Raw genomic sequence first — 23,973 nt, forward strand, 5'->3', positions numbered from 1 at the left:
AAACGGTTGATTCACAGGTTGTGCAGAATCTTATGGCCGGGGTTAAGGCCAAGGTGCGGGCATTTGCGTATGGACTGTAAATAAAATACGAGTAAAATGGTAAAATGAAGTTTAATAGTTATTTCTCAATCCCTGAAAATTTGATGGCAATCGGATGAAAACTCGAATTTTGCGAATCAATTTTGTGTGTAGCAATTTCATCGTGGACACCCTTTAAATCTCTGGGAGAGCAATACCTTTTTTGAGATATTTGAGTTAACTCTTTTTTGGATATGTTAATCAAAACTACTATACAAAAATACTGTGTATATTGTTCCCAGAAAGGCTTTATTTGTCTCCACAACTTTGTCTTTGTTCGTGCAACAATTATTTATTGAAATATTATAGTTCAATTTCGAACAAAATTACGAGATCCAAAAATGTAAATTTTTTGCAAAAATGTAATGTCCATAACACACAATTCAAACTGAACAATGCATTAGGTCATAGGTAACATTGACAGATTCTCTTCGTCGACTTTTTCTTTGCATCCTCACGGCCATTTTAAAACATTCCCGGCTACTTTCAGCACACAGATCGATGATAGAAGCTATTATCTAGCTTCTAATAAAGCGGCGCCGGTGGTGTAGTGATAAGCGTGATTACCTCTCACCCTAGCAATCCCAGCCGGCGCCGCCGGGATGTTCTGAGGCATAACATCTCTGATCACGCCTTCCTTCGGAAGGGAAGTAAAGCTGTTGGTCTCCGGTTCATGAGTTTATGGGTCGATAGGTAGGGTCCAGGTGTGGGAGCTGCCTCCCTGGCGTCGGTAGTATTGGTGCTCAGCACGGAAAACAAGATCGACGGAAAACAAATCAAGGAAAAAAAAGCTTCTTATAAGACAAACACGGCAAGAACCGGATCTGTACCCTAGTTATTAACAAAAGAGAAAGTCGCTGAATGATACTTAGAACCTAATGCATTGTTCAGCTTGAACTATGCAAATCGGAGAAGGCCGAGTTTTTTCGATTCGTCATTTGGTGTGGAACTACTCTAATGCTAGTTTAGGTAGCCTAGATCCACTGTTTCGTGATTTTTCAAATAAGTTCACCGAATTTTAATACTGATTTTGCTATAACATATAATATGTCCCTAGACTAGGGTTGTTAATCGTTAACCTCGGCGTTGGGAATTTGCGTTGAAGACGCTAACGAAAATCCATATGTTCTAGCATTGTTTAATCTTCCAGAAAGGTTAGCATCAATTTTTATTAAAGTTGTTCCCGTGCCTGCAGAAACTTTCAGATTCGATCCCTAGGAGAGGTTACGTTACATAATTACTACAACCGCATTTAAGATTAACATTTATCTGATAAAACGACAGTACGCCAAACTAGATTAGGAAACCAATTGGAACCCTCTTATTTAAATACCGCCAATTCAATAATAATTAGACAAAAGGAATATCTCAACCAACGGGCAACACAACACGTCGAGGAGCCAACTAAAAAAAAAAAAAAACACCCAGCGTAACATCCACAACACATTACGCCAATCGCACATCGATAGTAATCAGGTTGTTTGTCACGCGTCGAGCAATACGTTTGCTGCAGCAGCTCTAATGTAGGTACCTCGTCGCCATCATCACACCATCGATCGTATCGAGCAAAACATGAAGTCATGAAGCAGCCGTGTGGCAAAACAACGCAAAAAAATGCACATGCACCCATTTCTCCTCCCCCCCCCATGTAGCTCATTGTGCAATTTGCCATCGTATCAGCGAGGAAAGTTAAATTTTTTTTTCTATCTTATCAGGGCCTCGAGCAAACGACCCCCGAAATTACGTCGCACTTTTACGGTGCTGCTTGCACTATACGCTGTTGTTCGTGTGTGCTTTTAATGATTATAAGGTAAAGGGACATCCCTAGAAAGATGCTGTAGGTTAGGTACTCACCCGATAATTCCTCTTCCGTACTTGTAGTTGGGCGGACGCCACGGGCACCCGCCGTGCACGCCTATCAGTCGCAAGTGTTGCTTGTTCATGTAGTAAGTACTGGCCTTATTGTCCACCGTACTCCCGGCTTTCTTCCTGGTCGGATTGTAGTTCTTCTCGTTGCTGTTGACTAGAATAGTGCCACCACCGCCGGTAGGCGTGTTATTCCCATTGTTGCCATTGCCATTACCGACGTTATTGTTATTATTGTTATTGTTGTTGTTGCTATTGTTGTTATTGTTCTCACTTAACGCGTTAGTGTGGTGGTGGTGATGATGGTGATGGTGGTGATCGTCACCACCTCCACCTCCGACACCACCCCCTGCGGCAACGATGAGACGGTTTTCGATTCCCCCTACACCGCCACGGTTCGGTTTCTCCGTTCCGGCTCGTTGAGGCTTCTGGTTCTCAGCCGGAACGGTCAATGGAGGATTCAACTCGGACATGGTTTCCCAGATTTTCATCCACTGATACTTGGCTGGTCCTTCTTGCTCTTCCTGATACCAAGCAACTGCCGGATCCATCTCACGTAGAAACTTGGTTCCGGACTTGAGGCTTGGGTTTAGGCTGTTGTTGTTTGTTGTTGGTGGTGCCGCACCAACAACTCACGCACTTATTTTTCTTCTTCTGTCAATCAACCACCGAACGACCGAACGAAAAATGCACTCTTCTTGCTTCACCCTCCCACCAACTGGCTGGTTGATTGGTCGACTTCCGCCCGCAGACACAGGTCAGTTTTCGAACGAGAAAAGACCTTCGCTCACCACACCACCCTCTCGTAGTCGTCGTCGTCACACAATGTTCATTTACCTACTCTCGATTGTTTTTTCGATCCTGACTTCACTCACACATCCATGCTGCTTCGAATTCACTCACGTCTTCTTGCTACGCGTCGTTTTATTTGCGTCGTGGGTAAATCACCAAAAAGAAGAAAATGCACTAAAATTTCGTTCCACAGGAACCAGTGTCCATTCTTCTTGCACTCAACTAATCCGCCGCTCTGGATTCTTGCGGTTATGGGTTGTACTGATGACCGGAGAGTTTACAAGCACCGTGATTTGCACCGCTTTTTCTCGCTGCTTTCGGGAGAGATTAATAAAAAAAAACGCGATTGATTAGCCAGCACGAGACGAGTCGAGTGTGAGTGCGCGCCGGGCCTGCGGTGGCTACGATGGTTGAACGTGCGACTGCCAAAGTGTCGAGTGGCTGCCCGTGATTCGTACTTTCAAGCGGGTGCGCACAATGGGACGAAGGAAGTGGTCAAAATTGAACAATAGTTTTTTTTTCGAGCAGTTTTCTGCACGGTCGATGAGACCAACATAGAGAGAGTCACTTTTGCTCAGTTGTATGAGAAATTCATGCGTTTTTTTTCAGAAATTTCTTGTTCCCAAAAGGGTGGCCTGTGAATTTCTTTTTTTTTAATTCTTGCATATTTTCCCGATTTTTCAGATATAATTCTCAATTATTTCTTGATTACAAAAGTGACTATGCTATAGGGCTGTTGTACCATTTATTGAATTTTTACTTAAATTTGACTTCAACTAATCATGTATTTATTACTTCATGCGTGAAGTTAACGATTTACATAGTTGGAGATTGGAGATGCTTAACGTCAATATCAGGCTTAAAGTGAAAATTTTATACGATATCTGAGGAGATGAAAGTATAGAATTGATAGTACTAATAGTACGGCAGTGTGAACATACTGCCACACTGACCTGTTGGTGAAGGGTGTTTTGATCTTTTTTTTTTCAATAGCTGCAATTTGAAAACCATCAGCTAGATGCTTAGAAGAATATCTTAGAGACTTAATTTGAATTGTTGGACAGTTGAATATTTTCAGAAAAATACTTCTGGGGATCTCTGATCCCCAAATATTTTCTGAGACATCTGGTTTCATGAAATAATATCCTCGAGAATATCTAAAGTGAACCCTACACGATTGCTTTTATTGACAATAATCGTATTGTCAATACATTCTATATTGACGTCAATACATCGAGATTGACAATATTTCTGAATTCACATTATCAATATTATTGTCAATAATTCCCCTTCGCTTCAATATATTGATGCGTGTGGGGTTTGCTTAAGAGGTGTTTTTTGAATTATTGGACTGTTTGAGTATGTTTGTGCAATGTCATCTACATGTTCAACTACCCTACCCACTGTAGCTACTATACAAAGAAATATAGAAAACAATACAGTATCTCGAATACCTCCGCCATGGCAGGACGGTCAAGCAAACTGTGCGTTATATTTATTTTCATCTCCGTACCTATCACAACGATCATAAACACAACGTAGGGATCCCGCCCGTGCGCGATCAGAGTAGGAGTTTTAAATAATATCTTATCATCACGGTGTCATTGTTAAATGAGATACGTGATTTGAATGTTTGGACAGTTGAAGATGTTTAGGCATAATTTCTGAGTCACGTGGTTTCATAAGAGAATATCGGAGAGATGCGATTTGAATTGTTGGATAACTTCAGAATGGTACATATTTAACCTGAAGGCTTGAACAACTATCTTGAGGATTTAATGGAGATATCTGATCACCTGATGGCGTTTGGAATAATCTTTGAGCTATCTGGTATCATAAGAGAATATCTGAGAGACATGATTTTAATTATTGGACAGTGTAAGATCGTCAGAATAATTTATCAACCAGAAGTATTGAAAAAAATATGCAGTGAAGTTTTTGGAGATCTCTGATCATCTGAACATTAGAAGTCAACTGGTTTCGTGAGAGAATATCTGAGAGGCATTATTTGAATTGTTGGACAGTTTGGGATTTTCAGAATAGTATCTGATCAACCACGTCTTCAGAATAGTACCTGAACAACCAAAATATCTCGAGTATAGAGATCTCTGATTACCTGAAGGGTTATGATATAATTTCTGAGTGGCTTGGTTTCATATGAGAAAATATCTTAGGGATGTAATTTGGATTGTTGATTATCTATGGAGATCACTGATAATCTTCGAAACGATTTCTGAGCAACCTGATATCGTGGGTGAATATCTGAGCGACGTGATTTAAATTGTTGTACAGTTGAAGATCTTCAGAATAATACTTGATCAACATGAAGACTGCCAATGAGACATGGGAAGTTTTCCGAGATCTCTGAAGATTTTTGGAATATTTTCGGAGTGACCTGGTATCATGAGAGAATATCTGGGAGATGCCATTTGAATTGTTGGTTGGTTGCAGAATAGTACCTGATCAACCTGAAGTCTTGAAAAAGTAACCTGACGTTAACATGGGGATCTCTGATAACCTGATGGTCTTCGGAATAATTGCTGAACAACCTGGTATCATGAAAGAACAGATCTTTAGAATAGAAGTAGAAGGAACAATATCAAGCGTCATGGAGATCTTAGAACACCTGAAGATCGTTGGAATAATTTCAGAGTAATCTGGTATCATATGAGAGAATATAATAATTGTTGTAAGCAAAACATTGTTTGTTTACAACCGATCAAAATATGGGCCACAAGTGCGAGTTTTTTTGCTGCGCAAATAAACAAGGTGTTACCAACAATCAATACGAAACTAACGATTTTAAATTGGCTCACTACTTGACTAGCCTATTTGTCCCAAGCAAATGATTAACGTATCCCATTCTAGTCGAAATTCTAGTACTACGCAATGTTTGTTTTGATTCGCTATAAAAGTTTGACAGATAAAATGAGGGGTTATTGGTTTTTCCTATGTTTCGAGGGGTGAATCGATTAGCTTGGGACCGAAGAGAGTACCAGAGCTGAGCCAAAAAGTTGAGCACGTTATTTCGGGACCTTCTAGTCTTAGAGTTACCTCTATGGTGTTACCAAGCGAAAGTCTTTTCACACTTTTCATAAGGATACTGAATTGCCCGAACCACAGGAGATTTTCTTCTCACGTGGAGTCCAAGCGCTTGCAACGAAAAAGTTATGTTCCGACCACTTCCCCCGGAGGCTTTTCGAATTCCTGGAAGAACGGATGCACGGTGTTCAAATCTTACCACATTTTTCTGAATTTAAATGAGGGCTAATTGACCACTTTGTCAAGCAGTTTTGGCGTGACTTCCTACCAGCGATTCCACAAAACTGGACCAACTAATTTCTATTTTTTTATGAAATTATCAGAAATCGATCAGAAACACAAAGATAGACGCTGAATACATTCAGCGATCGAAGTTCTGGAAATAATTCCAAAAGTCTTAAATATGAAAACATTTGTACAATTGGGGTGTTTGAGTACATCGATATCTGAATTGATCCCATAGATCCCATCGATTTCTAAATAAAGATTTACATTTTTAATTATTGACTTGACACTAGATCTTTTAGTTGACAGCTCGCTCTCATACAAAGACCCACTGAGGGCACCAAAATTGATTAAATTTTGGATTTCGGTTCCATTTTTAATGCAGATTACCAATATGTATTTACCTCAATACCTCTAAACAACCCAATTGGGTTCTTTAAGAGAATTGAAGTAAATGCATAAAAATGGAACCGAAATCCAAAAGTTTCACCAATTTTGGTATACTGGAACTATTTTAAATAAGTGCGATCACATTGGCAAAAATCACCATCCTCGCACCCCTCGGTGAGACTTTGTAAGGGAGCAAGCTGTCAATCAGTTAGTTTAGTGTCAAACAGCGAAGTTATAATTTTGCATTAAAGCTTGATTTCAAAATCAAGATAGCGGCACCGATGGTGTAGTGGTAAGCGTGATTGCCTCTCACCCCAAAAGGCCTGGGTTCAATCCCAGTCGGAGCAGCCGGGATTTTCTGAGGCATAAACTCTCTGATCACGCCTTCCTTCGGAAGGGAAGTAAAGCCGTTGGTCTCCGGTCTATGAGTTGATGAGGTAGGGTCCAGGTGTGGGAGGAAAAACAAAATATTTTCCGTCGATCTTGTTTTCCGTGCTAAGCACCAATGCTACCGACGCCAGGGAGGCAGCTCCCACACCTGGACGCTACCTATCGGACTCTACCGACTCATGAACCGGGGACCAACGGCTTTAATTCCTTTCCGGAGGAAGACGGAATGAGAGATGTTATGAATCAAAAATATATATTTTAAAGATCTCCTCAAACTTGTATACATTTGTATTCGATAAAATTAGTATCGAGAAGAAAATCTGTAGAAATTCAGTTCGATCTGTGTATTTGGCACTCTTGACTGTGAATGTATGCATTGCCAATTATGATAATGTTAAAGTCTGTGTTAGGGAAAATAACCCTGCGCCAATAGAGGTGCGCAGGATACTTGAGTATTCAGGAAACTAGTGGTTTTATTTGTCAATCCATACAGCCAGCTTTGATGCTTTAAAATGATGACTCTGTTAGAGAAATCCCCAAACATTCCGATTTGTGTTCCGCTACGTGTTTATCCATATACTGGGCTTTAGCCAACTTTCTGAATGTGAACATAAAAATCTTTCTCTTATTTCAGCGGCGTCAATCACGGAAAACGTACTCCATCCACCAACAGTCCAATTTTGACCACTTTTCATCCACCAACTGTTCCGCAGCAGCCATCAGCCAGTACGTACGCCCAACGTGTGTGCACTACTTCCAATTTAGTCCATCTCTTTCTTCCGCCGTGTGCCGGCCATTCGCGATCCGGTTTGTCCGTTCCCTTTCACTCCTTCTTCTCGCGCAGAGAGCACATGTGCACATATTAATTTACTATCACTTTGAGTAGATTTTTTTTTATTGCGTTTCCCACCGACACGACGGCATCACCCATATACTGTTTTTTTCCTTCTATATACAACCTCAACTCACAACTACTACTTTTCCTTTCCCAAGAGCTTCACACTTCACACTGTCGTCGCAAATTTACTCTTTTTATTCCTCTTGTGGGATTGGTGTTTTTCTTCGCACTCCGACGTCTTTGACTTTTTCCTTCAGTGCAGGAAAATTTTGTGACCTCCCTCGTTGCTGATGACGGGTTTTTTTTTATCGGCTCGAAGGCCACCCTAGCAATCGCAATCTCACGCCTTGCCAGGAGATTACGAGTGAACAAAAAAAAAGTAACTTTTTCCCTTTAAATTGGATGTTTTAAATATACACACACTAAAATCACATGGTTCCTTCTAGTTCCGATTAGAGGAAATTCCCATTCACTCACTAGGTATATACTGTTGGATAGGATATATCCGATTCTGAAGCACGAATTAGCCACTCCACAACCACCGAGCACACCGAGATCTATGTGGAATGAGCGTTCGACTACGGTGCCTGCTCTTTCCGTACCAGCTTCGTCCGTGGTGTGCGATGGTTCCGAGCTTCGTTTGACAGATTAAGAAAATTCCCCAGTCCCATGTCCATCCATATCTCCCTCAATGTCCACTCACCCCCGCGGGTATGCCTACGTCGTGTGATGTGCAGTGCAGTGCTGCCAGCTGATGAAAAGTTGACTTGAGTTACAGGATAAATTTTCAATTATTAACTATTTAAAAAAAGCGTCGTTCAATCTGGTGGTTTCTGGAAAGTCTACAAGGATAGAAATCTTCTTATACCTTTTTGCAAATTTCTATTATTGATTAATCATAAATTCATAAAATGTATAAGTCAACTAATAAGCAGACGCCTTGCAAAAAGTTAGTATATATCAAACTATATTTAGTGTACTTTTGATCTTAAGTTGGTATTGCTAAAAACCAATGGGCTTAAGTGCTCTTATTGTAGAGGCCTGCTCTGAATTTCCCATGAGTGTGGTTTGACAAATTTGTTCTACTCTAGGTCCAGGTCTGTATTTGAAGTTCTGTGAACATGAAACGAAGGTTTGGTGGACTAGCCTGGTTTAAGAGCTCTTATCATTGAGAGGAGCAGTGCTTACTCGGGTCCTATGAATCTCTGATATTCGAAGAATTTTGCCCTGAACTGAATCCTGAAGAGCAAGTTAGTACAAACTTTAATATAAGAATCGTGTTTGATAGCGATACAAACGTTTTGGAATCCCAATCACGCAATTTAGGATACTTACTAAACTTTCGAGCGAACTCTGGTCGTTCTTTGACTCAAATCTGATCAACTTGTAGTCAAGGATAATCATAATGTTTGCGTTCGAACCGTTCGAACTAAAAGATTTTTTTGTATGGGTCGAACGAAAACAAGAATACGGGTGAACGAATCGGATCGAAAAAAAAAGTATGACGTACCCGATTCGTTCAAAAACGGCTTAAGGGTGAGTGCCCCTGGGGGCTTATGCATCTATTTTTCTTTTGTTTGCAATTTCTACAAACAAAAAGATAACGCATTTTTATATCCATTACTTTTTCCCAAGGCATCACATAACTGAGATGGCAATCCGATTAATCAGCCAGCACTGCACTTGCGTATCGGCTGTGATATTTCGTCCCAACACACAAACACACCTCCACGGTCGCACATTTTTTGACACTTTTCTTCGCACCACTGTTCGTAACACTCACACACCCGCAATAAGTGCACATGCACTCACACAAATCCACTGTCCGTCGTGCGAGAAGCGAGAGCCCGAATCTAGCTGCAGCGGAGCGAAAGAGAAGCGACGTCGGCAGCACGGTAACGAAAGAGATGCAAGATGAATGTCAGCCTCCGCCTGCCACCCGCTCCTTTCCTCCTCGATCTTCCTCACTCTTCTACTACACACAGCTCAGCAGCAAACTCACCCAAATGAACAAAAGAAAAAAAACTTTTTTCGAACTCGGAAATTTTCCCCAAATCACTTCACTTGCAAAACTTTTTGCTCCAGCAAGCTCCACGTTGCGCAGTCCACTTTGAACACTACCGGGCGGCTATAATCCAGCAGCCGTCTCCAGGATGACGAAATTGATTGTTTTTTCACGTTGCACACCCGCGGAATGTGTGTGCAAAGAAATTCTTCCGCCACTCGCGAAAAGAAAGATGGTGTGCGACGACACCACCAAAAACCGTGATCTCGACGACGAGAACCGTAGTACAGCAGCGCTTCCGGTACTATGCGAGGAACTTGATGCGAGTTTGGCCCGGCGAGCACACGGAATGGTTCTCGAAATCTGCCCCGTTTTTTTTTCTTCCCGACGATGAGAATGTCCGCAAGGAAATTTTCCACCACCGTCCGCGAGAGAAAAAGACACAAGGAACTGCACTTCAGCACTCCACACCAGAATGATGGCGACGAGGCGAATGGATGCACGATCGAGCTACTCTCGCTGCGACCGCCGTCGACAGCTCACAGGAGAGAAAAGGAAAGCATACACACGTGTGCCTTCCCTTCTGGATGTTTGTTGGTTTCTCGTCATTTGGAATAGGAATACGCTGTAGGGGGAGAGAGACAGCAGTAAATTGTGCATCAAACTGCGTCAGTGTGCGTGTTCCAAAGCGACGCGGCGCTTCAGTTTCAAGGTGATCAATGGCGACATCTGGAGGTGGTGGTCGGAGATGGATAGGAAGGAAACAAAAATCAACTGTGGCTGTTTGGATCGTGCAGTTTGAGACAGTTGTTGGAAACAATGAGGACTCACATACAGTGGGAAAGTTTTTGTTTCAGTTCAGATTTTAAAGAAGTATTTTTTAAGTGTACCACAGTCAATTCGCTAAAAACGTGGCAAAGAAATTCTATAACCATAACCATTTTTTTTTTCTTTTGGTTTGTTTTTTCCGTCGATCTTGTTTTCCGTGCTGAGCACCAATGCTACCGACGTGCCAGGAAGGCAGCTCCCACACCTGGACCCTACCTATCGACCCATCAACTCATGAACCGGGGACCAACGGCTTTACTTCCCATCCGAAGGAAGGCGTGATCAGAGATGTTATGCCTCAGAACATCCCGGCGGCGCCGACTGGGATTGAACCCAGGCCTGCTGGGGTGAGAGGTAATCACGCTTACCACTACACCACCGGTGCCGCTTAATGACCATAACCATAATTAAAGAAAAACCAAATATTAGTTGGAAGGGGGTATCCTCCATTGATCCGTTAAATTTGAAAACGTATTACAAATTAATTGATCTCGATATTGATCTACAAAAAGTTACTAATCTACAGAATCTTCAGCACAGTGGAGGATATATTTATTCACACAAACAGGCCGCCATTACCGGGAATGGAAAGGATACGTATAATTTTCGTATGTTTTCTTAAATCTCTTGTAGTGTATCTCCTGTTTTATGAACTTTTAAGAAATTTCCTACGCTTCTCAAAAGCTTTCAGAACTCTTCTTAATTTCTGTTATTTCTGAGAAATTGTATTAAGTTCCCTAAAAAACTCTCTGAACTTCCCTAAATTTCTTCTGAAGGTGCCAACAACTCTGATGAAATTCTTAAGTGTTGTTCCCGGAGGAACTTCTCTAGATGATCAATTTAGAGGCAATTTGAATTTATCTATATGTGTAGTAGATAGAGTTAGTGTGGAATAGAAATGAGTAGAATCAAGTAAGCGTTAAGCGTGATAGACCGTATGTAAACGGGATCTGATTGGTTCGGGAATTTTGATAGTACCTAAGCTCGATGACGGCATTCTTATGACGGACTGTGGAGAGAACGAATGACCAGCAAAGGACCACCAGCATAAGGGATAGTGGCACTAGCTGACCAACAGTGGGAGCATCAGATTCGTGAACCGTGACCGAGGCTGGAAACCTCGATCCAGTCACGACAATGGCGCAACTCGGTAAGTGAGAACCATCCTCTTTCTTGCGAGGATGCTGCTGGCGCTCCCTGAGAGGGCAGTTGAAATTCCCCTGAAAGGGTAGATGAAATTCCCCCAAGAGCGTAGATGAAATTCCCCCGAGAAGCTCGAAGAAACTCTCCTTAGAAGGTAGAAGAAATTCCTCCGAGAAGGTAGAAGAAATTTCCCCGAAAGGGGAAGTGAAATTTCCCCGGAGAGTAGATGAAATTCCCCCGAGAGGGTAGATGAAATTTCCCCGAGAGGGTAGAAGAAATTCCTCCGAGAAGGTAGAAGAAATTCTCCTGACAAGGTAGAAGAACATTCCGCATCGAACGTTCGACTGTTTCGGTCTAGTGTTGCCTGCACTCCGTTATCAGTACTAGTTTTTTTCCCTATTGAGGTTTTTTTTTCAATCCGCTTTCACACTGAGTGGTGTTATAGTATACACAAGTGTAGTGAGCATCGCGGAATTGCATTTGCCGCACAACCGTTCGAGAAAGGAAGCAGTCATTTCCGGCCGAGTCCGGCAGATGAGCTGTTCATCTTTAGCCAACAAATTTCATCGCATCACGCCACTGCAACATCAAGGTCATCGAGTTCACCAGCCGGCGAGCCAGCCGGTGCTTTGTTGAAAACACTCGAGGGCAACAATAGAACGATCATCACCATCCTCACATCAGTAGATCATCGTCATCAGCCACACTCCGTGCGCTTGTGTGGAGAGTTAAGTAACAAACGGTTATCTCCCGTTCTCCGCAACCTGATTAATCTCCATACAGCGTTGATTAACTTTTCTGACACCTTTTTGTTTTTTCCTGAAAAAGTTTTCCTTTTTTTTCTTTTTCACTTTGGTTTTTTTTTTTGCTATTAATTTTTGCTGATTAATCTCCTTATAGTGTTGATTAACTTTTCTGACACCTTTTTGGTTTTCCTGAAAAAGTTTTCATTTTTTTTTTTCTTTTTTTTTCACTTACTGTTTTTTTTTTGCAGTCTGATTAATCGCCCTATAGTGTTGATTAACTTTCCTGGCACATTTTTTTTTTTTTTGCTTTGTTGGATTAAGTATTATTTTTACCGTATATTTCTAGATAAGTTTTTTTTCTTATATATATATATATATATATATTTTTTTTTTTTTTATTATTATTTTCTTTTATTTATTTTTTTTTTGTTTTCCTTACGCATATTTTTTTTTTTTCTTGTTTATGTCGAAATCTGTTGCGGAGGTACTTAAGACCCCGCAATGGATGAAACAAATGATGGCGGGGGTATTTCGCTAGCAGATATCTCCGATGATGAGTCTGTTGAATCTCCATCATTCGAAAATCTGCTTCTCACTGAAGAGAAAATGGATACCTCAGGGGACTCTACTTCGGACCCCAAAACGAGCACTGGAGCTTACCCAAAGGTGATGTCTAAACAACAGCCTCCTGCACCCCCTGCCCCCCCTTCTCCACCATCGCCCCCTCGTCCACCTGTTCCCCCTACTCCAACCGTTCCCTTAAAAATTTCTGCGACCCCCCGCCATAAAGCTTACCCAAGTGGCTCAAAAGGTCCGTGGGTTGTTTTTTTCCGGCCCAAACAAAAACCTTTGAATATTTCTCGGATTTCGAAGGATCTGACAAAACATTTTTCGGCCGTAACCGATATATTTAAGGTGACGCCAAACAAACTGCGCGTTACCGTTGATGACCTGAAACAGGCAAACCGGATTGTTGCCTATGAGCTTTTTACGATGGAATATCGAGTCTACATCCCCAGTTGCGACGTAGAAATCGAAGGAGTGGTCACCGAAGCGAGTCTAACTTGCGAAGATTTCCTTCATGCCGAATCCTTCGGTATTTTTAAAAACCGTGCCCTTCCGAAAGTGAAGATTCTGGATTGCATCCAAATGCAATCAGTGTCTCTCATTGGCACGAAAAAAACGTACTCTCTGTCAGACTCGTTCCGTGTGACCTTTTCAGGATCGGCGCTACCTGACTACGTCGTAATTGGGAAGGTTCGACTGCCTGTACGCTTGTTTGTACCGCGGGTAATGAACTGCTCAAAATGCAAGCAACTTGGTCACACCGCTGACTTCTGCTCCAACAAACCGAGCTGCGATCAATGCGGCGAGCTGCATGCAGATGGTCCTTGCCGGGCTACCCCAAAATGTGTTTACTGCAAGGATACTCTGCATGCTTTGGTTGATTGCCCGAAGTACAAACAGCAGGGAGAAAAACTTAAGCGGTCTTTGCAAGCTCGCTCCAAGAGGTCACTTGCAGAACTCTTAAAAAACACCGCTTCATCTTCCCAAACCACCCCAAAAACCAAAAACACATACTCCATTTTGCCAGATGATGATCAGGGCTCTGACTCAGAGGTTGGTGAAGGTAGTCCCTTTGTGTTTAAAGGCAACACGAGAAAGCGATTAAAAAAAAACGTCACTCAAAATCCGCGTAAGACCTCTCGTATGGACTACCAACCTACCTTGACAAATTTAAGAGGTAGCGGAAATGTACCGAAACCCCCACCACCGGGATTTAAATCTTGTAATTTTAACAAGGACTTTCCGCCACTTCCGGGATCATCTAAAACCCCAGATATCCCAGTTTTTCAGCCAGAAAAACAGCTGAATAATCAGCAAGAACATGATGCCATGTTCACGTTTTCTGGAATTGTGGAGAGCATCTTCGATATATTCAACGTCTCTGACTCAACTCGGAACATTATTAATTTAGTGCTTCCATTCGTGAAAACTCTTTTGAAGCAACTAGCTTCTAGGTGGTCCTTCCTTGCATCGATCATATCCTTTGATGGATAATTTTCCGAATGAGGTCGGGGATATGATCTCTGTTCTTCAGTGGAACTGTAGAAGTCTTATACCGAAACTTGACACATTCAAATTTTTAGTTCACAACTCACTTTGTGATGCATTTGCTCTTTGTGAAACATGGCTTTCTTCAGACACCGATCTCCCTTTCCACGATTTTAACATTATTCGCCTTGATCGAGCAGATTCGTATGGAGGGGTGCTTCTCGGGATTAATAAGCTCCATTCCTTTCATAGAATCGATCTGCCTTCCGTGACAGGCATTGAAGTTGTCGCATGTCAGGTAAATATTCGAGGTAAAAGCCTCAGTATTGCCTCAGTATATCTTCCTCCAAGAACTGCGATTTCTCGCCAAGGTCTCTCAGATATCTGCTCAGCTTTATCTGAGCCTCGGTTGATATTAGGAGATTTTAACTCCCACGGTACAGGCTGGGGGGAACTGTACGATGACAACCGCTCAACCCTGATATACGACCTTTGCGATAACTTCAATATGACAATTCTAAACACTGGGGAAGTAACACGAGTGGCCAAACCTCCAGCAAGAGAAAGTAGATTAGACCTCTCCCTCAGTTCGAGTTCACTATCGTTGGATTGCTCGTGGAAAGTAATTCAAGATCCCTACGGTAGTGACCACTTGCCAATCAAAATTTCTATTACCAATGGTTCATCTTCCACTCGCTCGGTTGACATCGCGTACGACCTCACGAAAAACATCGACTGGCAAAAATTTGCGTCCGCGGTTCTCGGTGGTACTGATTCGGTTGAGATACTCCCTCCGCTGGATGAGTACTCCTTTTTATCGCGACTTATTGTTGACTGCGCTCTTCAAGCACAGACGAAACGCGTTCCGGGTGTTTTCGTTCGCAAACGACCTCTCACTCCGTGGTGGGATAAGGATTGCACCGACGCGAACAGCGAGAAGTCCGCCGCGTTTAAACGCTTCCGCAAACACGGTAAGGTCGAGGATTTCGAGCGGTACACCGACCTCGAGAAAACTTTTAAGAGCTTGATTAAAGCCAAAAAACGCGGTTACTGGCGTCGGTTCGTCGATGGTTTGTCGAGAGAGACTTCCATGAGAACACTCTGGAATGTCGGCAGGAGAATGCGCAACGCGTCATCACCGGTCAACGAAGACAAGGAGTACTCAGACAGTTGGATATTCAGCTTCGCGCAGAAAGTTTGCCCGGATTCGGTGTCGGTTCAAACCAACGTTCGTGATAGTCCGTCGGGTAGTAACGAAATAGATTCTCCGTTTTCGATGGTGGAATTCTCACTTGCTCTCCTCTCATGTAACAACTCAGCTCCAGGAATGGATAGAATCAAGTTCAACTTGCTCAAAAATCTCCCAGACGTCGCGAAGAGACGCTTGTTGAACTTATTCAATCAATTTCTGGCGCACAACATTGTTCCGGATGATTGGAGGCAAGTAAGAGTTATCGCCATTCGAAAACCCGGTAAACCCGCGTCGGATTATAACTCGTACCGTCCCATCGCGATGCTGTCCTGCATACGGAAATTGTTGGAGAAAATGATTCTTTTTCGTCTAGACAAATGGGTCGAGTCGAATGGTTTACTTTCAGATACGCAATTTGGATTTCGGAGAGGCAAAGGAACGAGCGACTGTCTTGCGTTGCTTTCAACTGAAATTCAACTGGCCTATGCGCAAAAACAGCAAATGGGTTCAGTTTTCTTGGATATTAAGGGGGCTTTTGATTCTGTTTGTATCGATGTCCTTTCGGATAAACTCCACGATAGTGGGCTTTCACCAATTATGAACAACTATTTGAGCAACTTGTTGTCTGAGAAATATATGAGCTTTTCTCATGGAAACTCGACAACTTCACGAATTAGTTACATGGGTCTCCCCCAGGGCTCATGTTTAAGCCCCCTTCTTTATAATTTTTACGTTAAAGACATTGATGGTTGTCTTGATGAAAATTGCTCGCTAAGGCAGCTTGCAGATGACGGCGTTGTGTCCGTTATAGGGCCAAGTGCACCGGACCTGCAAGGACCATTGCAAGATACCTTAGACAATTTGTCTACTTGGGCTATGAAGCTGGGTATCGAATTCTCTCCGGAGAAAACTGAGTTGGTTGTTTTTTCTAGGAAGCATCATCCTGCACAGTTACAGCTTCAACTAAAGGGTAGAACAATCACTCAAAGTATATCTTTCAAGTATTTAGGTGTCTGGTTCGATTCCAAATGCACATGGGGAAAACATATTGCGTATCTAAAACAAAAATGCCAACAAAGAATCAATTTTCTTCGTACAATTACCGGAACTTGGTGGGGAGCACACCCGGAAGATCTTATCAGGTTGTATCGAACAACCATCTTGTCGGTTCTAGAGTACGGTAGCTTCTGCTTTCAATCCGCGGCGAAAACACATATCCTGAAGCTGCAACGAGTTCAATACCGTTGCCTCCGAATCGCGCTTGGCTGTATGCACTCGACGCATACGATGAGCCTCGAAGTACTCGCGGGTGTTCTCCCACTGACAGATCGTTTCGCTGAGCTGTCTTTCCGGTTCCTCATCCGTTGTGAAGTATTGAATCCTTTGGTAATAGAACACTTTGAGAAGCTGCTCGACCAAAATCCTCAAACAAGATTCATGAGTTTGTACTATGAGTACATGACGCTGGAGGTTGGTCCTTCTTCATTAATCTCCAATCGTGATTGCTTCCAAGCCTTCTATAGTTCCTCTGTAAATTTTGATCTGACCATGATGCAAGAAATCCATGGAATACCAGATCACCATCGATCGATGGTTGTTCCCTCAATTTTTGCAATCAAGTACCACCATGTAAGTAACGATAAAAGATTTTTCACAGATGGGTCAACCATAAATGCTTCCACTGGATTTGGTGTATTTAATCAATTTCATAGCGCCTCCTATAAACTGCAGAAACCATGCTCCGTATACGTTGCGGAACTCGCAGCTATATTTTACGCAGTAGAGCGAATTGCCTCACTACCTTCTGACCATTATTTCATTTTTACGGATAGTCTTAGCTCATTGGAGGCTATTCGTTCAATGAGGCCGATGAAGCACTCCTCGTATTTCCTGCCTGAAATACGATCTAAACTGAGTGCTTTATCTAACTGCTCCTATACTATCACCTTAGCTTGGGTCCCATCTCATTGCTCAATTCCGGGTAATGAGAAAGCGGACTCGTTGGCTAAGGTGGGCGCTATGGAAGGCGATATTTTTGAGCGACAAATCGCCTTCAACGAATTTTTCTCCATTGCTCGTCAGCAAGTCCTCATCAGTTGGCAACACAAATGGAATGATGGTGAATTGGGAAGATGGTTACATTCTATTCTCCCACAGGTGTCGAACAAACCATGGTTCAAAGGGTTGGACATGAGCCGCGACTTTATACGCGTTATATCAAGGCTTATGTCCAATCACTGCTCGTTAGACTCGCACTTCTATCGAATTGGGCTCTCAGGCAGCAATTTATGTGCGTGTGGCAGTGGTTATCACGATATCGAGCATGTTGTTTGGTCGTGTACCTTACACCGTGTTGCCAGATCTGAGTTATCCACATCCCTCAGGGCCCGAGGAAAACAACCCTCGATACCCGTTAGAGATGTCTTGGCGAGCCGAGACCTTGACTATTTGAATTTAATTTATGTGTTTTTAAAACGGATAGATTTGAGGATTTAGAAGTTAGTGTCATCTTGTGTTCTCCCAAGTTGTTAGCTACCCATCGGTGTACCCCCATGTTTGTCTTTTTCATCAGAGTGTCGCCTAGTTCGAGATCAAGAGCACATTGCTCTCCAAACCTTGTGTTCACAATCCCTACCCTGCCATCCATTTGTTACAATTTGTTACCCCTAACCTCGAGATAGCCGCGAGTAATCGGCCCCCGCTTTACTAACGTTAGTTTTAAGTAATTTTGTTATCTAAACAATGAATATCGGCTCCGCAAAGCTACAGCAAATGAGCCTGGAAAAATAAACGAATTATTAAAAAAAAAAAAAAAAGGTAGAAGAAATTTTTCCGAGAAGATAGAAAAAATCCTCCGAGAAGGTAGAAGAAACTTCCCCGAGAGGATAGATGAAATTCCCCCGAGAGGGTTGATATAATGCCCCGAGAGGGTAGAAGAAATTCCCCCGAAAGGGTTGATGAAATTCTCCCGAGAGAGTAGAAGAAATTCTTCCGAGAAGGTACACTCAAAAAATATTCAATTCTATAAATAGTATAAAAGCTACGCTAAATCGCAACTCTCCTGACCGACCCATAGCTCGGTATAAAGGGAGAGAATACGCACTTAGTATAAAAATGGTTTATACATTGAATAGTATAATGTGCGTTTATGCAGTTTTTGTTTATTGTTGGATAATCTAAGGAATGTATACATATTTGACCACTGTCTTTTCAATGTTGTTATTGTTATTATTGAGAATCAATACAAAGAAAAATCCGAGGAAAAATTGTCATGCGAAATACCGAAATGCCCAGACCTTATATAAATGTCATTGATACCAATCGACTCAGCTCGACGAGATCGGAAAATGTCTATGTATGTGCGTGTGTGACGCAATAAAGTAAATCGTGTTCCTCAGCAACCACTGCACCAAATTGGACGCAACACAACAGCCTCTCTCGCGAGTTTGAAATGAGCCGAGCGTAGCATTTTTCTGAGGAGTAGAATGCCTACTGCCAAATCATTACACTGAGCTTGTGAGCGAATGGGGATAAAATGAGAGTGAGGTTTGCTCAATGACGTTTATATAAGGTCTGGGCCAAAGGGCTTATTGGTGTTAGTGAAATGTGCAAATGGTTAGTGGTGTTCGTATTATATTGCAATGTTTATCTTTTTACACGAAACAGCTGTTGGCAGTGACGTATTTCTATCTGTTCTCAGTATATCGGCAGTGACGTATATCTATCTGTTCGCAGATGTTCAGCAATGTTTACAACATTTTTGCTTCTAACACCAGCAAGCTGCATGTTGGCCCAGACCTTATATAAATGTCATTGAGGTTTGCTGCCATGCATGTTCATGTTTTCTATCACACGCTATCACTCTCACTCTGGGTGAACTCTGAGCTTCTTGCGTCGAACAAAAAAGTCATTCGGAGTCTCGAAAAGCGCACCTCACGTCAAATCATCCTATCGCTGAAGTTCACTCTCCCTCTCTCTCGAGGAGTTTTTGTTTACTTCTTCCATATTCCTGCCGCCACTCACTCGAGGCAGGACAAGAGTGTTTTAGCACCTCCAGTGAGTTTGAGGAGTTTCAGCAAGCCTGCAACTGCCAAATGAAAGGTACTATGATTACATTGAACGCTATGTTTATGTTTAAAGAATCGATCAACTGAGTCTTGAGACTACACCCAACTGGGGGATGTAAGATTTCCGGAGTGATTTGAGATTTGGGCGTAATTGCTTTTGTAAACAAAGGCGTCAATTGCCGATTTCTCTTGAATTAAAGCTCAATCTCATAAACAAACTATACCAAATGATAGAGGAATCATTCTTCTACCTCATAGCGTTCATTTTGTCAAGCTTCATTTTGTCAAGCTTCATTTTGTCAAGCTTCTGCATTCATGTTCCATCAGATGTCACAGCTGTTGTTTGTGGTGACATCTGTCGGAAACTAGGCACAATCTGTTTTCCTATAATTGTTCACAGAGGACACTGCAGTGCAAACCATGACTGGTACCTCTATATATGCATTTAGATTATTGTTCGAAGTCCCTCCTTTTTTACACATTCTGCACACAAAATAGCTCACCCCTCACATAATTTCCCGCCGAATTTTAAGTATGGGGCGGGGCATAAAGTATCTTTTGCGCAGAATATGTAAAAAAGGAGGGACTTCAAATGTTAAAGCAAATGCATATATAGATGTACCAGACATGTTTTGTAGTGTCAGGTACTCTATTTTGTAATCTGTGAAAGGGAAATCACAAATCGAGTGTCAACAAAATACATGGCATGTTGAGAGATTGAGCTCGTGAGAGAGAATTTCTCTCTCAATTTTGAATTTTTTTGGCTCTCTGGGGACTGGTAGTAAAGCAGGTAAAATTGTATGGGGAAAAATCATTTTTATTTAATTGTAGCTTGTTGAGCATTAATTTCCGGGAAAAAACTGAACGACAAAGCCCCTGACTAATTTCTTTAGGTTGTCGTTCACTTTTTTTGACCTGAATATGCACCGGAGGCGAATTATTCGCACTTCTCTCAATTTCTATATGGGGATTTTTATCACTTCCTACCAGCGGAACAGCGCCATCTCTGTGGAAAATGGTCGAACAAAATGATTAATAGATCAGACACGAACCAATTAATAACTTTTGCATGCGGATTCATGGCATATATAGGTAAATATTTCCCGCGAACACGGAGTCAGATGTCAGTAGTGTGCTTTGGTCAGAAATTTTATTATTTATGCTATGGTAATTCATATCGGTTTGTCGGTGTTTGCAGTATTCACCGTCATTCGGTTCAAATGGCACCAGCTGGCAAATGCTTCAAGCTGACGTTGGAGGAATTGACAATCATCGATCGAGTACCATAGATTTTGAAATCGTCTGCATACGATAGTCGTGGACCTTAGATAACTAAATTCACGGTATTGAAGTAAAGTAAGAAAATCAACGGACCCAGATGGCTTCCTTGAGGTATTCCTGATGACTATTGGTCACCACCAACTAACAATCGGCGAGATGTGAACGAAACCATCTCAAGTGATTTCCGCTAACCCCGGTCTATCCAATTTGGCGATCGAGATGGCGTGATTTATCTTATCGAAGGCACGAGACACGTCAGTGTAGATGAGGTCTGTTTGTGATCTTTCAACCATACTTTGCGTTATGTACGAATCTCAGATGCAGTGAATTCGTGGTAGTAGATCAACCGGAGGTGAAGCCATGTTGATCTTCGCTTGGATACTGCTTGCAATGGGAGAGCAGAGGCTCTATGATGACTAACTCCTATAGCTTCGAATTTGAACACAACGATGTAATTCCACGATAATTATCCAAGTTCCGTTTACTACCCTTTTTACATACAGGGAAGGGAACATATGCGCAAATTTTCAGGTTGATGGAAAAATGCCACACGAGTGGACTATCGGAACAGATGTTTTAGCGGTGACAGAAAGTTAGCGATATGCTTCTTCCCAGAGAGAGCTTGACCGAAAACTGGAACGTTGCTTGCTGCTAGGGCCACGTATTCGTTGGTTAAGCTCTCGTCAGAGAAGACACTTGAAAACTTGTTGGAGAACAAGTGGCAGACCTCCTGTAGAGTGGAAGTGACTTCGCCGTTCAATATGGATGCTAACCTCTACGCCGGAGTCGCCCCCAGTAGACGGGACTATCTGCACTGCTCCTTCACGTACTTCTAGAAAGACTTCGGGTGCGACTTGAATTTCCTTTGAATTCCTATGCAAGTTGCATTGACGACTGATTCGCTTGAACTGAGAAGTGAGCTTAACATACTGACGTTTCAGCGACATTTAGTGAATTTCCTTAACGCCATTAATCAAGTTTTAGCTTTAAGTGACTTTGCGGCAATTATTCATTTAATTAAGTAATAAAACAATGATTGTTCACGATTCTGCTTCGAAAAAAAATGCATTAGTCCCTGCACTAGTCATTATTTTCATCTAATTGCATCAGCATTCAGCATGTGGAAAATCCAGTTATCCAGTCTGAACGTTCCAGTGCGAACCGTTTAAAGCGTGGACTCGAAAATCCAGTTGGAATGCGTTTGAATATTTTAATAGTAAAAACAAGAAAAAACAAACCGTGGTTACATTCTGATACATCTTGTTTGAATCTAGAGCCAGAGCCCTAAATGTTTCCGGTGAAAATCCAAATTATTCCAAATAATTTGAAAAGAAAAATAGTCAAAATTAGTATTTTTACTCTTCAATTCCGTTTGTTGATGGGGCAAGACTGATAATCAACATTTCAGTGCAAATATTTCAAAGGCGCATAATTGTATTTGTAAACAATGGATTTCCATTTAGTAGTATTAATTTGGAGGGGTGAGCTTTTATGTACGGGAAATCGACGGCCAAAGCCATTGTTTACAAATGCAATAACACTTCTTTGAAATGTTTGCACTGAGTTGATCAACCATTTGGAATAATAAGCACTATATTCTCAGCAGGCCAATCTCGTTTTCTTTCAACGCTACAAAAGCCTACTCAGATCACGCCATCATTGAAAAATCGAATTGGATTACTGTACCTAGTCAGTTTGCTGGAAGCCGAGCAGACTCTCCGATTCCAGCGTGCAAAGAGCCAAATGCTACTCCCACGCGCTACGCAATAAAGGGCCTGTCACGTGTTCTAGAGCGAAATTTATGAACTTTAAATGTTTAGGCATTCCAAGTTGTTACAATGTTGTTAAAATTAGAACAATCTGTCATTGGTGTTGACACTGTATTGCATCAGTAATGTTTACCTTTCAGGAGAGTTTTCATATGACTAGTTCATAAGTGGCTGTGAACAGATCAAATGAAATCGTACAACTGCAGATAACGCTCTATGGGCAAATATTTAAGCTTCGAAAACGGTGTGACGAACGTCAATTCATCTTCGGGGCGGTCAATAATGTAAACAGTTGGTTGCTATCATGCGGACGTTGACTAAAAATGGGCATCAAATTCTAAGCGACTGTTTCTATGTATTTGGTTCGGCCACTTATCGAATGAGCGGTTTTTGTTAGAATAGAATGTTTGGAAATCACACCAGCTAGGCTTAATTTTGATGTAATTTAAATATTGCCGGTCACCATTTGGGAATTGGGAGTTTTGAAGTTGTCAAACGGAGGTTTTTCGTTAAAAAAAAGAGGCAACTAGATCATTTCCATTTATGAACGATGGCTTGTTCCATATCTGACAGATAACTGTCATTTGATTGGGTTGTCACACAATGGGCAAACACTTAATATAAATGATTTCCATGTAGAAAAAGCTCAGAAAAAAACGGCAGCATGCAGTTCTTGGAAAACATAAACAAGATGCCTACTAATTGATTTTCATTGACAAAAGATTTTAGATGTTCTGGAATAAATACCAGGAAAGAGTTAAAAACAAAATTGGCCTTACCTCGGACCGCAGTCAATTTCAGAGCGATTCAGGGAAAACTGGCAATTCCAATTGGAACGATTGGCCGGTGTATGTGCATCATCAGCAAATTTTTGCCAACTAGTTGGATTGAAACTGGCTGGCGTTGCGCTACGTACAAGCGAAAAACTGCCCAGCATAGTTGGGATTTCCACTTTTATACAGCATGTTGCGTATTGTTGTTGTTGTTGGTAGAAGTTTAGAAAACTAGCTTTGAGATTGCGATGGATGTATGCTGTAATACAGGAAGTCAGAATGTATCCAAAATTGATGTGACCTTGCGATTGGCGTGCGCTAGAAGCTTAAGTCGGAATGCTTAATTGAAAATAAGGAATTCGTTCGATTGCATGACGTTTGTCAGTAATAAAATAAAAGTTTTTTTTTTAGGTTCAAACACGCATTGTGTAGATTATTCATAGTTTGAGCACAGTTTCCATGTGTTGTTTAGCAAGATTAGAGTCTGGAGTAC

The 23,973-nt window shown here is 41.8% G+C and overlaps 1 protein-coding gene across 3 annotated transcripts in view; it reads right to left on the reverse strand.

Moving 5' to 3' along the window:
- LOC135716612 (non-canonical poly(A) RNA polymerase protein Trf4-1-like) overlaps positions 1-10,101 on the reverse strand; it is a 79,483-nt gene extending 69,382 nt beyond the window's left edge. Inside the window, exons 1-2 of one of the 3 annotated variants that reach the window (XM_065238996.1) lie at positions 9,624-10,101; positions 1,933-3,047 (exon numbers count right to left, since the gene is read on the reverse strand). In XM_065238996.1, coding sequence (XP_065095068.1) covers positions 1,933-2,495 — 563 coding nt within the window. In that variant the 5' untranslated portion in view covers positions 2,496-3,047; positions 9,624-10,101. Of the gene's footprint in view, positions 1-1,932; positions 3,819-9,623 lie in introns of those variants that run through there. The other 2 variants (XM_065238997.1, XM_065238995.1) reach the window with 2 other exon arrangements.
- Positions 10,102-23,973: the final 13,872 nt, after the last annotated feature.

This window comes from Ochlerotatus camptorhynchus, unplaced genomic scaffold (assembly GCF_037179485.1).
Source record: "Ochlerotatus camptorhynchus isolate MF236.1 unplaced genomic scaffold, CSIRO-AGI_Acam_v1.1 ptg000046l, whole genome shotgun sequence".
NCBI lineage: Eukaryota > Metazoa > Arthropoda > Insecta > Diptera > Culicidae > Ochlerotatus > Ochlerotatus camptorhynchus.